This window comes from Lissotriton helveticus, chromosome 4_1, assembly GCF_964261635.1.
Source record: "Lissotriton helveticus chromosome 4_1, aLisHel1.1, whole genome shotgun sequence".
Taxonomy (NCBI): Eukaryota; Metazoa; Chordata; class Amphibia; order Caudata; family Salamandridae; genus Lissotriton; species Lissotriton helveticus.
Genome location: NC_136063.1, coordinates 1,823,225,777 through 1,823,240,391, shown reverse-complemented (window position 1 = coordinate 1,823,240,391; position 14,615 = coordinate 1,823,225,777). Strand labels below are relative to the sequence as shown.

The 14,615-nt window shown below is 46.7% G+C and overlaps 1 protein-coding gene across 4 annotated transcripts in view; it reads right to left on the bottom strand.

Annotated features, from left to right (window-relative positions):
- The window catches only part of SRPX2 (sushi repeat containing protein X-linked 2), a 454,362-nt gene that overhangs the window by 165,971 nt on the left and 273,776 nt on the right, over nt 1-14,615 (bottom strand). For all 4 annotated transcript variants that reach the window (XM_078688454.1, XM_078688455.1, XM_078688457.1 and 1 more), the window contains one exon: nt 9,393-9,519. In XM_078688454.1, coding sequence (XP_078544580.1) covers nt 9,393-9,519 — 127 coding nt within the window. The remainder of the gene's footprint in view (nt 1-9,392; nt 9,520-14,615) is intronic.

Sequence of the window (14,615 nt, the reverse complement as noted above, 5' to 3'; positions counted from 1 at the left end):
AGCAAGCAGCGCAGAGGGGTGTATAGCAAACCTCCAATGGGGACGCACTGCCGAACCCTGAAGAAGAGGAAGCCATGGACTCCGGGACCATTATGGAACAACCAGAGGAACCTCCGCCTGTCCAACTGAACTTTCCTGAGGACCCAGAGAATCAGGAGAAAGACTAACAGGAGCCCTTGGGATTCTGGGATGGATATATCGCTCAGGCCAAATTTAAGGGAATCAGGCTGCAAACCTGAGGATGGGGGGCAGTCTCCTCTGAGGCAAACAGATCCAGCCAGGGAAGGCTGAACCTGGCTAAAAGAGATGGGGCAACAGACACATGGTCACTGATGAGGGAAACACCCTGCTCAAAGAATCCTCAGGCACATTCTCCTTCCCCGGAAGATAGACTGCAGAGAAAGAGGAGATTCCTCGGGCCGATCTTCCCCACTGCCAATTGATATAGGCATGAACCACCTGGTTGTCGATCTGAACACAGACAGCCCGATTCCGAAAGGAGGGGAGTGAACCAAAAACGGCCTGCCAAACCACCATCAATTTTCTCCAGTTTGAGGACTGGAGAGCACCGAAATGGGACTATCTCCCCAAAACTGCTCCCTGCCCTGTGGCACTGGCGTCGGTCAACAAGACCACAGAGGGAGAAGGATAGAGATCTAAACCCTTGGAGAGATTGAGAGGAGACAACCACCACTGGAGGAATTCCCAAATCTCTGGAGTCACAGGAATGAGAGCCTCGTAAGCCTGAGAAGTAGGATCCCAGTGGTGCAGAAAGTGATGATTGAGGGTATACAAATGGAGCTGGGCCCAAAGGAGTACTTGTAGTGTGAAAGCTAACTTCCCCTGACTCCGCAGCCAGAGTCGGGCAGACACCTGAGACTGGCACAGCACCCAAGACAGTTGCTAGTACAGACTCAATTGTCTTTAGGGAGACAGGAACACCAACCCCAGATCCATCTGGAAGAGGGCTGTGAGGAACTTCAGAGACTGAGAGGTTCAAAGAGAGGACTTCCTGTGGTTTATCAGGAACTCAAAAGAATCCAGCAGACAACAGACCTGATGCACATCCTCCGATGCCTGAGAAAAAGAGAGAGAAACAATCAGCCAATCATCAAGGTAAGTATACACTTGAATACCTCGAGAATGGAGAATGTACATCAAGGGGGCCAAGAGTTTTGTGAACACCTTTGGTGCTGATGAAAGGTCAAAAGGAAACTGCTGGAACTGGTAGTGCCTTGAGCCCACTGCAAAGCACAGAAACTGCTTATCTGCCGGATGGATGGGAACATGCAGGTAGGTGTCCATTAGGTCAAGGGAGGCAAGGAAGCACCCCTTTTGAAGCGACGATGAGGACTGTGCAGAGTCACCCCCTTCAGATTCAACATGGGGTGGAAGTCTGTGGTGTACCTCTTCCAAACCAGAAAGAGGATGGAATAATATCACAGCCCCTGTTCCAGGGGCAGAACCTCAACAATAGCTGCCTTCTCCAAGAGAAGCCAAACATCCTCCAGCAAAGCGGCCCACTTCATGGAATTCTGGGGCAGAGGAGTCTCCTTGAACACCCCTGTTCCCATCATGCACTGGGACAGGAACAGACTAATTTGCATATAGCCAAGTTCTGAGGTGGTGCAGTGAGCTAAAAAACGGTGATGGATCAAGCCCTGATCTTTGGACTGGGTAAGAGTGGTCTGCTTAATTCAGGCACTCTGTTCATCACCACCCCCTTTTCTGAATCATTTTGTCCACCATAAGCGTGGAAGGGTATACTCAGATGTGAGTCCCTTGCTCATTGCACCATCAGGATTCAAGCAAGCCGGGCCGACGACGCCTGAAATGGCAGAAACCGGTCCCCGGAAGCTTGTTTCCTTCCCAGTACAAGAATTGGCTTGGTAGTTTGGTTTGCCCTGTTCCCATCATGCACTGGGACAGGAACAGACTAATTTGCATATAGCCAAGTTCTGAGCTGGGATGGTGCAGTGAGCTAAAAAACGGTGATGGATCAAGCCCTGATCTTTGGACTGGGTAAGAGTGGTCTGCTTAATTCAGGCACTCTGTTCATCACCACCCCCTTTTCTGAATCCTTGAACACCCAAGACTGGCGAGATGAAAATTGATCCAATAACCGGAAGACACTGTCCGAACTGCACAGGCATCACTCAGAAAGACCCTTCAATTGGTGACAAAGAAGCGAGGCCGACCACCAACTAGAAAGGAAGGACAGTCACAGCTTTAGAAAAGGAGTGGAGAAAGCACCAGTGGACTGAGACTGGGGCTTGTCATCGTCAGGGGTCCCCCAACCATGACCTCTACCTCGGGAGGGAGGGCAAACGTGAGCCACCAGCTTCTGATTCTCAGCTGTCTGCTTCTCCAGCTCCTCAAGCTGTGGACCAAACACCTACAAACCTCCAAATGGCAATTTCAGAAGAACAGACTTCTGTGAAGGCTCCTCCTTCCATGCCTGTGTATTGCAACGAGTCACAATGGAAGCCCGTGAAGCCGCAGCAGCCACTCACAAGTTATCAAAGGAGATGTTGGACAAGTAGGAGACATGGAGCTCCATCAGAGCCAACAGAGAGGAAGCTATGTTTTACAAAGTTTCCTGAATTAGTGGTGGCTATACTTAACCTATCTTTGAGCCAGCACATCGTCCCTATTAGTTTTAAGGAAGCAGTGATTCTGCCTCTCTTGATGACCCTTCTATTTTAAAGAATTACCACCAATCTCTCTCTTTCCCTACCTTGCCAAGATCCTGAAAGCTCATATCGCTAATCATCTCTGCTCCTTCATTGAAGGCTCATCTTTTTTAGACTCTCACCAGGCGAGCTTTTGTCCCTCCCACTCCATGGAATCTGTAATTCTCTCCATAGTAGATGACAAAATAGAGGAGGCAGACAAAGGTCAGCCTCAGGCTTAGTCCTTTTGGATCTTTCTGTGGCCTTCGACACAGTGGATTAGGACATTCTTTGCGACTGTCTCGAGCCCGCTGGCCTGAGCTTATGTGCCCTGGATTGGATAAAGTCTTTTCTATTAGACCACTCACAATCGGTTCACCTCTCCCCTTCTGCTCTTCTAAGGTTAAGCTCAGTTGTGGAGGGCCTCAGGGATCATCTTTATCCTCCATCTTTTTTAATCTCTATATTCGCCCGCTGGTAAACTCCCTACAAAGGCGGAAAGTAAAAACATACAACTATGCTGATGATTTGCAGCTAGTATTCAACCTTGTGATTGTCCTGACTCAACAGCATTCTTCCAGAGCACAATGGTCTTCGTTCTGAACTGAATGGACAGTCACCAACTAAAGTTGAACTCGGATAAAACAGAGGTGATTATGGCCAAAAATAAACTGCACCTCTGGAGTTCCTCTGCATACTTATCGATGAAGATCTGTCAATTAACCCCCAGATTGCAGCAGTGACCTCTTTCTGTTTTTTTCAGCTCTGTAAAATAAAAAAAATCAGAGAAAGTTGCTCAATTGAGGCCATTGTCCAGCTTGCACTTGCACTGTCCCGAATCAACTATGCTAACCCCCCTTACCTTGGCCTCCCTAAGGGTCTGAGCCAAAGACTGCACATGGTCCAGAAGCATGCAGCTAGACTGGTCAATGAACAACCTAGAAACTGCCACACTACACCCCTACTAACTAAAGTGCACTGGCTCTCAATTGCAGAAAGAACAGTGTTTAAAACAGGCAGCACGATCTTTAAATTCTGGCACAGTAAAAGCCCCATTTGTCTCCTCTAGAATACGGAACAATACTCTTAGTTGCAACCTCAGATCAGCTCATCTCATTCTCCTAGAGGTGCCCTCTTGTCGATGGGATCGGAAGGAAGGGCATCATCTAAAAGTACCATGCCCTGGGAAGAACAGCCAGCCATCAGGTTATTCACTTTGACTGCCTGTGGGAATTCCTCAAAAAACCCTTCCAAAGCATAACGTTTGCCAAAAAGCAAGGGAATGAAGTCTTATCATCAGCCGTGGCCCGTGCAGGTAGGAGCAGTGGGTCTGGGTTGGGGGGGATTCGAAAGATGACCACAAAGGAAAAATAGATAAATATTCATTTTCCCTCGTCGTCGTCTGTCGAAGTACCCCCTCAAACGGCCCCATCCCTCTTACCTGCATGGGCAGCGGCTGCTTATCATTGTCCTGCCATTCATAGGCAAGCACTTCACAGGCTGCACCATGCCAAGGCAAAGATTCAGGATCAGGCTGGTGGTACTGGGTAAAAATATTATCCTCCAACTCGTGCACCACAGGAGATGGCAAACACCAGATTGCCCCTGGCATGGGTAAATAGATCAGGTAGCTGAGCCCCCTGCACAAATATATCCCTCCGTCCTTCCTCCTCATCTGGGGTCATTAACGCCTGCCAGGGGAGTAGGCCTAGGTACTTTAGCAAGAGGGCCATCAGTCTCCCTGGCCCTGAATGCTGCCTCTGCAGCCTCATTAATCAAGAGGCATGGCACATCCATGTCGGACTCCCAGCAGAACCACAGGAGGCAGCCGGTTCCATGCCGCTACAAACATGAACACTGGTGCTTTCTGCAGCGGACACATTTCTAAGGAAACAAAGTCTTGCAACCCCTGACCTCTTGCGGGAGCCTCCAGCATGCAGGAAGCACCCGTGAGTCAAAGAACGTGGGCGCTCCACTAAAACAAGAATCATGGCGGAAAGAGAGTGCACAGCTCTCCAGCGGCTGCATTAACATTGGCCGATAAGAGGTATAAGGCCACTCAGCACCGCCACCCACATCATGGATCAACACCCACTGAGAAAGGGGGGCCAGGTCCCCTGAAAACAGTGGCTACTAGAGAAAGTCACACAGTAGGCAAAAAAAAGAAATTGGACAAATAAAAGAACAATGAACGTACCCGACCTTGCTAGGCAACAGAGCTGCAGCCGCAGAAAGAAACGAACAGGCTGTGCTGGTGATGTTCTTCCCCCTTTATGCATGCTTGGTAGGCAGCGCCATATTGAAAGTATTTGACCTCAGCTAAGTAATAGGTTTCTGTGGAGCAGACGAGTTGCTCATGTGTGAAGAATGGGATGGGAAGACCGACCAGGAGGTAATATCAGTTTGTGAAACACACGCTGATGTGGAGTGTAGCACTCCTGGCTTTAAGCAGGGGCTGAGAAACAAGTATATAATAAAGTTGGTTCGCCTTTCATTTTCACTCTTGTCATGTTCCATTCTTTCTGCATTTCATTTTTAAGTCTTGCCTGGCAATGCAGCGCGCATGGCTTTAAGCAGGGGCTGAGAATCAAGTATATAATAAAGTTGGTTCTCCTTTCATTTTCACTCTTGTCATGTTCCATTCTTTCTGCATTTCATTTTTAGGTCTTGCCTGGCAATGCAGCGCGCATGCGCTGCTCGCTCTGCGAGGGCTTTTTGAAATCAATATACTTTTGAGTTTCGGCTACTCCAGTGATTTCCATTGGTGTGTGTCATTTTGCCTCATTGTTTAGGCTAAACTGTGTCTTATGATTGTAATGAGGCGTTTTAATCCCTCCTGGTTACCACCCTGTCCTCTGTTGGCCCCGCCCACCTGGACTGGATCTTTTACTGGCGTAGTAACACGTTCAGCGTTGTATACTCAGTGAGCACTATTTTCTTTCAGCTGCTCAGTAGCCCCATCGGTGGCCGGCTGCGGTGTGTGTGGCTCGCTGACCAGAAGTGTGCTGTGAGTGTCTGTTCTTGTTTGTTATGTCCTTGATTTTCCAACTTTTTCCTTTCACGCCCTCCCCGTCGAAAAGACATTCCCTGATACTGGCAAAAACATCTTCGTGGTGGCGTGCGGCCAGTGCAGGCAACTGGCTGTGCAACGTGCATGAGCTCATTTGATTTTCCTACTTTTTCCTTTCACGCCCTCCCCCTTGCAGCTGGGTGGTCGAATAGACATTCCCTGATACTGGCAAAAACGTCTTTGTGGTGGCGCGCGGCCAGCGCTGGCAACCGGCTGCGCACCGTGCATGAGCTCAGCCGCTCAGGTCATCCTGGCTATTTTCTGAGAACTCGCGGACTCTCGCCGCATTTGGCGGCAATTTCTCCTCAGCAATTTGCGATTTTCAGCCAGCTGTTTTTGTGATAACTGAGTTCCCCGATCTGCTCCCTGGTCACCTGCTGCAGTGGAAGCCTGATCGAGCCTTCGGATTTTTAGCGAACTGAGAATTCCTCGGGGCACACTTTAAAACATTCCCGAGTAAACATCTACCTCCTTTCTGATTTCTGTCGGCATGACTGAGAGGCTCTCATTCATGGCAAGCATTCACGATTCCTCCCTCTCTATCCTGTCTGGGGCTTCTGCTTTTCTAACAAGCTCTTGAGCTGTGCTCTTTTGTGATAAGGGTTGTGTTTTGTCACGTCTCTGTTACCGTAGACTTTGTCTGCACAATTGTATTAGTCACTGCTATCCTATGAATGACAATTTTGTTAACGTGTCCTTTGCAGAAAGGCACTTGTAATTTACAGTTTGTGTGAGGGCTTGTGGGACTGTGTTCTGCTACTGTCCTCTGCTGTGTGGTCATGTTGTGTTACTGTGACCTTTGAGAGATGGTTGGAGTGTGGTATTGTACTCTTTTAGGTGTTATATTATCGTGTCACTTCCAAGATGGGGTCGCTTCAGTGTACGGCAGTATTGTTTTACCGTGTACTTTATGTGCGTCGCTGTGTTTTGGTAAAGGCTGTCCTGGTTGAGTTTTGCTGCCTTGCTTGCTTTAGCAGGCCATGGAGACTGTGCCCTTTGAGAGGGGGTTGTTTAACTTTCTGAGTTCCTTTTTGGGCAGTGTTCTTTCTAGCGCAGTATGGGCGGTTGTTTTCTTTGGTACACTACAACAGTATTCCTGTCGGCTTTGCTATTGTTAACCTTGCATCATTATACACATCGAAGATTTATATTTCATTTTTTATTTCCACGGGTGCACCACTGCAACATTTCCTAACCATAACTACAAAACCATCAAAGGAAAGACGGAAACCACACACCCTCAACACTGCCATCGCCACCGAAAGAAAGTGGGAGCTAGGGGATGGCCAGAACTACTACTGTGTTTATTTATATATTACAGATCTATAATTAACTATTTATTGTGGACAGTTCTTATAAGGTCCCAAAGGCAAGACCTATTAGCAATGCCAATGCATGTTCTCAAAATCGGATCAAACCAGGAATTCTGTGAGTAACATCTGAGGACAAGTTATTGGCTCTTGAGTGGCAATACAGATCACACTGACTAGTTCTCAAAGTGTAAAGGTTGGATCACCAGCACCGGGTTAGGCCTGAGTCACAAAGATTACTGTGCCCCTGCATTCTACTCAGAAGCATAACATAGCGCTTTATGAAAGTAAATTCCACATCATGAGTTACAGAGTCTGAAACGGTCGTATTGTGCATCCTGGAGGACACTTAAAATAGGGATATTCCACCAGAATGGCTGAATGTATGCGTTTGCGTGTTTAGTTTCTGAGATCACATTCTAGCCACGCACACTGCAAAAGTGGATGAACACGCACAAACTCGTAGGACTGTGCGCGTTCATGTGTCTCTTGCATGCAGTGTCCCTTTATGGACCCGCAGGTGTAACTGCTCCTGTCAAGGGTCAGACTCGGGGGCATATTTACAAGTTCTGGCGCATCTCTGAAAATCAGCAGGAATGCGCCAGAACAGATACGTCATGCAATCCCCTCCTTGCGCCACCACAGATGCACCGCATTTACAATGCGGCGCACCATGGTGCAAGGAAGGGCAGATGCGTGATGCATCTTGTGGCGTACGGGCGATGTATTGCTGGAGTCGCGTCGCAAGCGTGACGCAACTCCTGCAATGCACATGGGCCACCTATACTCAACTAGGTGCGTCACTCCTTACGCCTGCTTCAAGCAGCAATCTTGTAGATTTCACTGCATCAGTTTTACGGGGATTTCCTGCGAGGGAACGCCCACCCTGCGACAGAACGCCCACATGAAACCTGACTCAGGTTTCATGTGGCGCTGGGCTTTACAACGTGACGCATCTGCCTAGATTCGTCATGTTGTAAATAAGTCACAACGTGGCGCATTGTTTACGCCGCCGCTGCGTCACAAAAGTGACGCAACGGCGGCGTAAAAGTGTCGTAAAGGGCTTGTAAATCTGCCCCTCGGTGTGTGCAGGAGTGGCTCTGAGACGGGAGCACGACAATGGAGCTTTTTCACAGGGAAAAATGAGAAACATTTTCCGCTTTGAGGGTGATTAAAATAGCATATATGTGTCACATTTATAAAAAAGGGAATTTTCCAGCTGGTGGAACAACCCAGACGCATACATTTCATACATTGGAGTGCTTCTGGCATTCTTTTGTAAATCTCTCAAAAGTAAGGAGTAATAATACAGGAGCAGATTTCCAACCTTCAATCCTCGTGCACTACGGATCTGGCACCTGGTTATGAACCTTGTTTTGCAAGATGGGCTTTCGTGAAATTAAAGATTGGCACAGGGCAGAGGTGGATTTCTCCTAATATAAGGCGGGAAGTAATGTTGCCTATAACCAGGGACCATGGCTGATTTTAGAGCGGGTGGCGCCGAGTCCAACAGTGATTTTGGGCACTCCCCTCCCCCATGACCTCCTCCTCATATTCCCTCAAGAACACCAGACAAAAGTGCCCCTCATCTCTCCAGAGACCCTCACTCATATACATTTAATGTGTTTTAAAGCACTGGTAAACGCTGTCTTTAATAATAAAAATGCATATCTACACCCCAAAAAAATAATATTAAATAAACAAATCCTTTTCAGCAACATTAGGAATAGATAATGAAAGACTGGGGGCGAAAACATATGGCAGCTCTTTGACTACAGTTCGTTGCAGTCACTGTTCTATATTAGAGTTGTATCTTATGAGTTGTGGCGAGAATAGGACATGTGTGACAAAAGCAGTAATCCACTCAGCTATCCATAGAAAATATAGATCTGTGATCTGCAAGCCACGAGTTCTTTACTTCAGGCATATTAACCCTCTGCGCTACTTTATGGTAAGGGAAAACTGCCACCAGACAAATCTCTGATCTCTCTCTCGCCAGAAGGAGCATTAATCACAAGAGCTATCTTGACATTTTTAATGATACCTGAAAACTGGATGCATAAGGAACTGTGCAGCAGGTGCTTTTAAATCATAAGTTATTGCTAAACACAGCTCCCCCTGAGGTCAGCACCCCCCTCCCCAGATCAGCGCCCAGTGCGGCTGGACCAGTCGCTCTGCCCTAAAGCCAGCCCTGTCAGGGACCATACCAAGTAAAGCTGTGTCATCCTGTACCTTCTCTGTACAGTTTACAGAGATTTTTGAATGCCAGGATGTCAAAGGATAGTTAGCTCTGAATCAGATATGGTAGGGGGGAACTGAAGCTTAGTTATAGATCCAAACCTTCTAATGGTGCCATCAGCAGAATCCTTCGCAACCGGTTCATCCCAGTAGACCAAGGCCGTCAGTTTATCCGGGTCAGCTACCTTTTCTCTGGAGGAAGGGCACTGTAGCTTGGGGGGCTCAATATCTAGAAAAAAATGGAAAATGATTGCAAATGCATCAAAAAAGCAAAAATATATAGTCAACTTATGAAAGCTTAACAGTAAGCACCAATAAAACACATCTGCACAATCTCAGCTATAAACCTCAACGGCATTCACTCCACAGCTGGTCAATTGTGCCAGATCCTTAGGATTCCACAACAACACGACTCTCAGTTTCAGAAAGAACATCTCAAAATGAGACACAACTAATTGGTACCAACTCATCATGCATCTGAAAGTGACAGTTTTTCCTCTATGAACCAGATTTCAGAATAGAAGTACAAGCCCTGAATCCGGAACAAAAGTACAGGGCCTGCATCTAGAACAGAATTACAAGCCCTGCGTCAGGAACAGAAATACAAGCTATGCATCTAGAACAGAAGTACAAGCCCTGAATCAGGAACAGAAGTACAAGCCCGGATCTGGAACAGAAATACAATCCCTGCATCTAGAAAAGAACTACAAGCCCTGCATCTAGAACAGAAGTGCAAGCCCTGAATCTAGAACAGAAGTACAAGCCCTTAATTGGGTACAGAAATAAAAGTCCTGCATCTGGAACAGAAGTAAAGGCCCTGAATCGGGAACAAAAGTACAAGCCCTGCACCTGGAACAGAAGTAAAAGCCCTGCATCTAGAACAGAAGTACAAGGCCGAAATCAGGAACAGAAGTACAAGCCCTGCATCTGGAACAGGAGCACAAGCACTGAACCTAAAACAGAAGTACAAGCCCTGAATCGGAAACAGACGTATAAGTCCTACATCTAGAACAAAACTACAAGCCCTGCATCTAGAACAGAAGGTCAAGCTCTGAATCAGGAACAGAAGTACAAGCCCTGATTCGGGAACAGGAGTACAAGCCCTTTATCGGGAACAGAAGTACAAACCCTACATCAGGAACAAAAGTACAAGCCCTGCATCTAGAGCAGAAGTACAAGTCCTGCATCTACAACAGTGTGCATCTGTAACAGAAGTACAAGTCCTGCATCTAGAACAGAAGTGCAAGCCCTGAATTGGGAACAGAAGTACAAGCCCTGCATATACAACAGAGGTTCAAGCCTTTCATCTGTAACAGAAGTACAAACCCTGCATCTAGAAAAGAAGTACATGCCTTAACTTAGGAACAGAAGCACAAGCCCTGCATCTAGAACAGAAGAACAAGCTCTGTATCTATAACAGAAGTATGAGACCGGCATTTAGAACAGAAGTACAAGCCCTGCAACTAGAACTGAAGTACAAGCCCTGCATCTAGAACAGAAGTACTAGGCCTGAATCGGGAACAGACGTACAAGCCCTGCATCTAGAACAGAAGAAAAAGCCCTGCATATAGACCAGAAGTACTAGCCCTAGATCGGAAACAGAAATACAAGCCCTGCATCTAGAACAGAAGTACAAGCCCTGCAGCTACAACAGAAGCACAAGCCATGATTCTACAACAGAAGTACAAGCCTTGCATCTGGAACAGAAGTACAGGCCCTGCATCTAGAACAAAAGTACAAGCCCTGCATCTAGAACAGAAGTACACACCCTGCATTGGAAACAGACATACAAGACCTGCATCTAGAAAAGAAGTACAAGCCCTGTATCTACAACAGAAGCACAAGCCCTGCATCGGGAGCGGAAGTACAAGTCCTGCATCTACAACAGTGTGCATCTGTAACAGAAGTACAAGCCCTGCATCTAGAACAGAAGTGCAAGCCCTGCAATACAAGTACAAGCCCTGCATCTAGAGCACAAGTACAAGCCCTGCATCTAGAACAGAAGTACAAGCCGATCATCTGCAACAGAAATACAAGCCCTGCATCTGGAACAGAAGTACAAGTCATGCAATACAAGTACAAGCCCTGCATCTAGAGCAGAAGTACAAGTCCTGCATCTACAACAGTGTGCATATGTAACAGAAGTACAAGCCCTGCATCTAGAACAGAAGTGCAAGCCCTGCAACTGGAACAGAAATACAAGCCCTGCGTCTGAAACAGAAGTACAAGCCCTGCATCTAGATCACAAGTACAAGTCCTGCATCTACAACAGAAGTACAAGACCTGCAACTGGAACAGAAATACAAGCCCTGCATCTGAAACAGAAGTACAAGCCCTGCAATACAAGTACAAGCCCTGCATCTAGAGCAGAAGTACAAGTCCAGCATCTACAACAATGTGCATCTGTAACAAAAGTACAAGCCCTGCATCTAGAACAGAAGTGCAAGCCCTGAATTGGGAACAGAAGTACAAGCCCCGCATATACAACAGAGGTTCAAGTTTTTCATCTGGAACAGAAGTACAGACCCTGCATCTAGAAAAGAAGTACATGCCTTGACTTAGGAACAGAAGCACAAGCCCTGCATCTAGAACAGAAGAACATGCTCTGTATCTATAACAGAAGTTCAAGCCCTGCATCTACAACAGAAGTATGAGACCGGCATTTAGAACAGAAGTACAAGCCCTGCAACTAGAACAGAAGAACATGCTCTGTATCTATAACAGACGTTCAAGCCCTGCATCTACAACAGAAGTATGAGACCGGCATTTAGAACAGAAGTACAAGCCCTGCAACTAGAACTGAAGTACAAGCCCTACATCTAGAACAGAAGTACTAGCCCTGAATCGGGAACAGAAGTACAAGCCCTGCATCTAGAACAGAAGAAAAAAGCCCTGCATATAGACCAGAAGTACTAGCCCTAGATCGGAAACAGAAATACAAGCCCTGCATCTAGAAAAGAAGTACAAGCCCTGCATCTAGAACAGAAGTACACACCCTGCATTGGGAACAGACGTACAAGACCTGCATCTAGAAAAGAAGTACAAGCCCTGTATCTACAACAGAAGCACAAGCCCTGCATCGGGAGCAGAAGTACAAGCCATGCATCTAGAACAGAAGTACAAGCCCTGCATCTAGAACAGAAGTGCAAGCCCTGCAATACAAGTACAAGCCCTGCATCTAGATCAGAAGTACAAGCCATGCATCTACAACAGAAGTACAAGACCTGCAACTGGAACAGAAATACAGGCCCTGCATCTGGAACAGAAGTACAAGCCCTGCAATACAAGTACAAGCCCTGCATCTAGAGCAGAAGTACAAGTCCTGCATCTACAACAGTGTGCATCTGTAACAGAAGTACAAGCCCTGCATCTAGAACAGAAGTGCAAGCCCTGAATTGGGAACAGAAGTACAAGCCCCGCATATGCAACAGAGTTTCAAGCCTTTCATCTGGAACAGAAGTACAAACCTTGCATCTAGAAAAGAAGTACATGCCTTGACTTAGGAACAGAAGCACAAGCCCTGCATCTAGAACAGAAGAACAAGCTCTGTATCTATAAAAGAAGTTCAAGCCCTGCATCTACAACAGAAGTATGAGACCGGCATTTAGAACAGAAGTACAAGCCCTGCAACTGGAACTGAAGTACAAGCCCTACATCTAGAACAGAAGTACTAGCCCTGAATCGGGAACAGAAGTACAAGCCCTGCATCTAGAACAGAAGAAAAAGCCCTGCATATAGACCAGAAGTACTAGCCCTAGATCGGAAACAGAAATACAAGCCCTGCATCTAGAACAGAAGTACAAGCCCTGCAGCTACAACAGAAGCACAAGCCATGATTCTACAACAGAAGTACAAGCCTTGCATCTGGAACAGAAGTACAGGCCCTGCATCTAGAACAAAAGTACAAGCCCTGCATCTAGAACAGAAGTACACACCCTGCATTGGAAACAGACATACAAGACCTGCATCTAGAAAAGAAGTACAAGCCCTGTATCTACAACAGAAGCACAAGCCCTGCATCGGGAGCAGAAGTACAAGTCCTGCATCTACAACAGTGTGCATCTGTAACAGAAGTACAAGCCCTGCATCTAGAACAGAAGTGCAAGCCCTGCAATACAAGTACAAGCCCTGCATCTAGAGCACAAGTACAAGCCCTGCATCTAGAACAGAAGTACAAGCCGATCATCTGCAACAGAAATACAAGCCCTGCATCTGGAACAGAAGTACAAGTCATGCAATACAAGTACAAGCCCTGCATCTAGAGCAGAAGTACAAGTCCTGCATCTACAACAGTGTGCATATGTAACAGAAGTACAAGCCCTGCATCTAGAACAGAAGTGCAAGCCCTGCAACTGGAACAGAAATACAAGCCCTGCGTCTGAAACAGAAGTACAAGCCCTGCATCTAGATCACAAGTACAAGTCCTGCATCTACAACAGAAGTACAAGACCTGCAACTGGAACAGAAATACAAGCCCTGCATCTGAAACAGAAGTACAAGCCCTGCAATACAAGTACAAGCCCTGCATCTAGAGCAGAAGTACAAGTCCAGCATCTACAACAATGTGCATCTGTAACAAAAGTACAAGCCCTGCATCTAGAACAGAAGTGCAAGCCCTGAATTGGGAACAGAAGTACAAGCCCCGCATATACAACAGAGGTTCAAGTTTTTCATCTGGAACAGAAGTACAAACCCTGCATCTAGAAAAGAAGTACATGCCTTGACTTAGGAACAGAAGCACAAGCCCTGCATCTAGAACAGAAGAACATGCTCTGTATCTATAACAGAAGTTCAAGCCCTGCATCTACAACAGAAGTATGAGACCGGCATTTAGAACAGAAGTACAAGCCCTGCAACTAGAACAGAAGAACATGCTCTGTATCTATAACAGACGTTCAAGCCCTGCATCTACAACAGAAGTATGAGACCGGCATTTAGAACAGAAGTACAAGCCCTGCAACTAGAACTGAAGTACAAGCCCTACATCTAGAACAGAAGTACTAGCCCTGAATCGGGAACAGAAGTACAAGCCCTGCATCTAGAACAGAAGAAAAAAGCCCTGCATATAGACCAGAAGTACTAGCCCTAGATCGGAAACAGAAATACAAGCCCTGCATCTAGAAAAGAAGTACAAGCCCTGCAGCTACAACAGAAGCACACGCCATGATTCTACAACAGAAGTACAAGCCCTGCATCTAGAACAGAAGTACAAGCCCTGCATCTAGAACAGAAGTACACACCCTGCATTGGGAACAGACGTACAAGACCTGCATCTAGAAAAGAAGTACAAGCCCTGTATCTACAACAGAAGCACAAGCCCTGCAT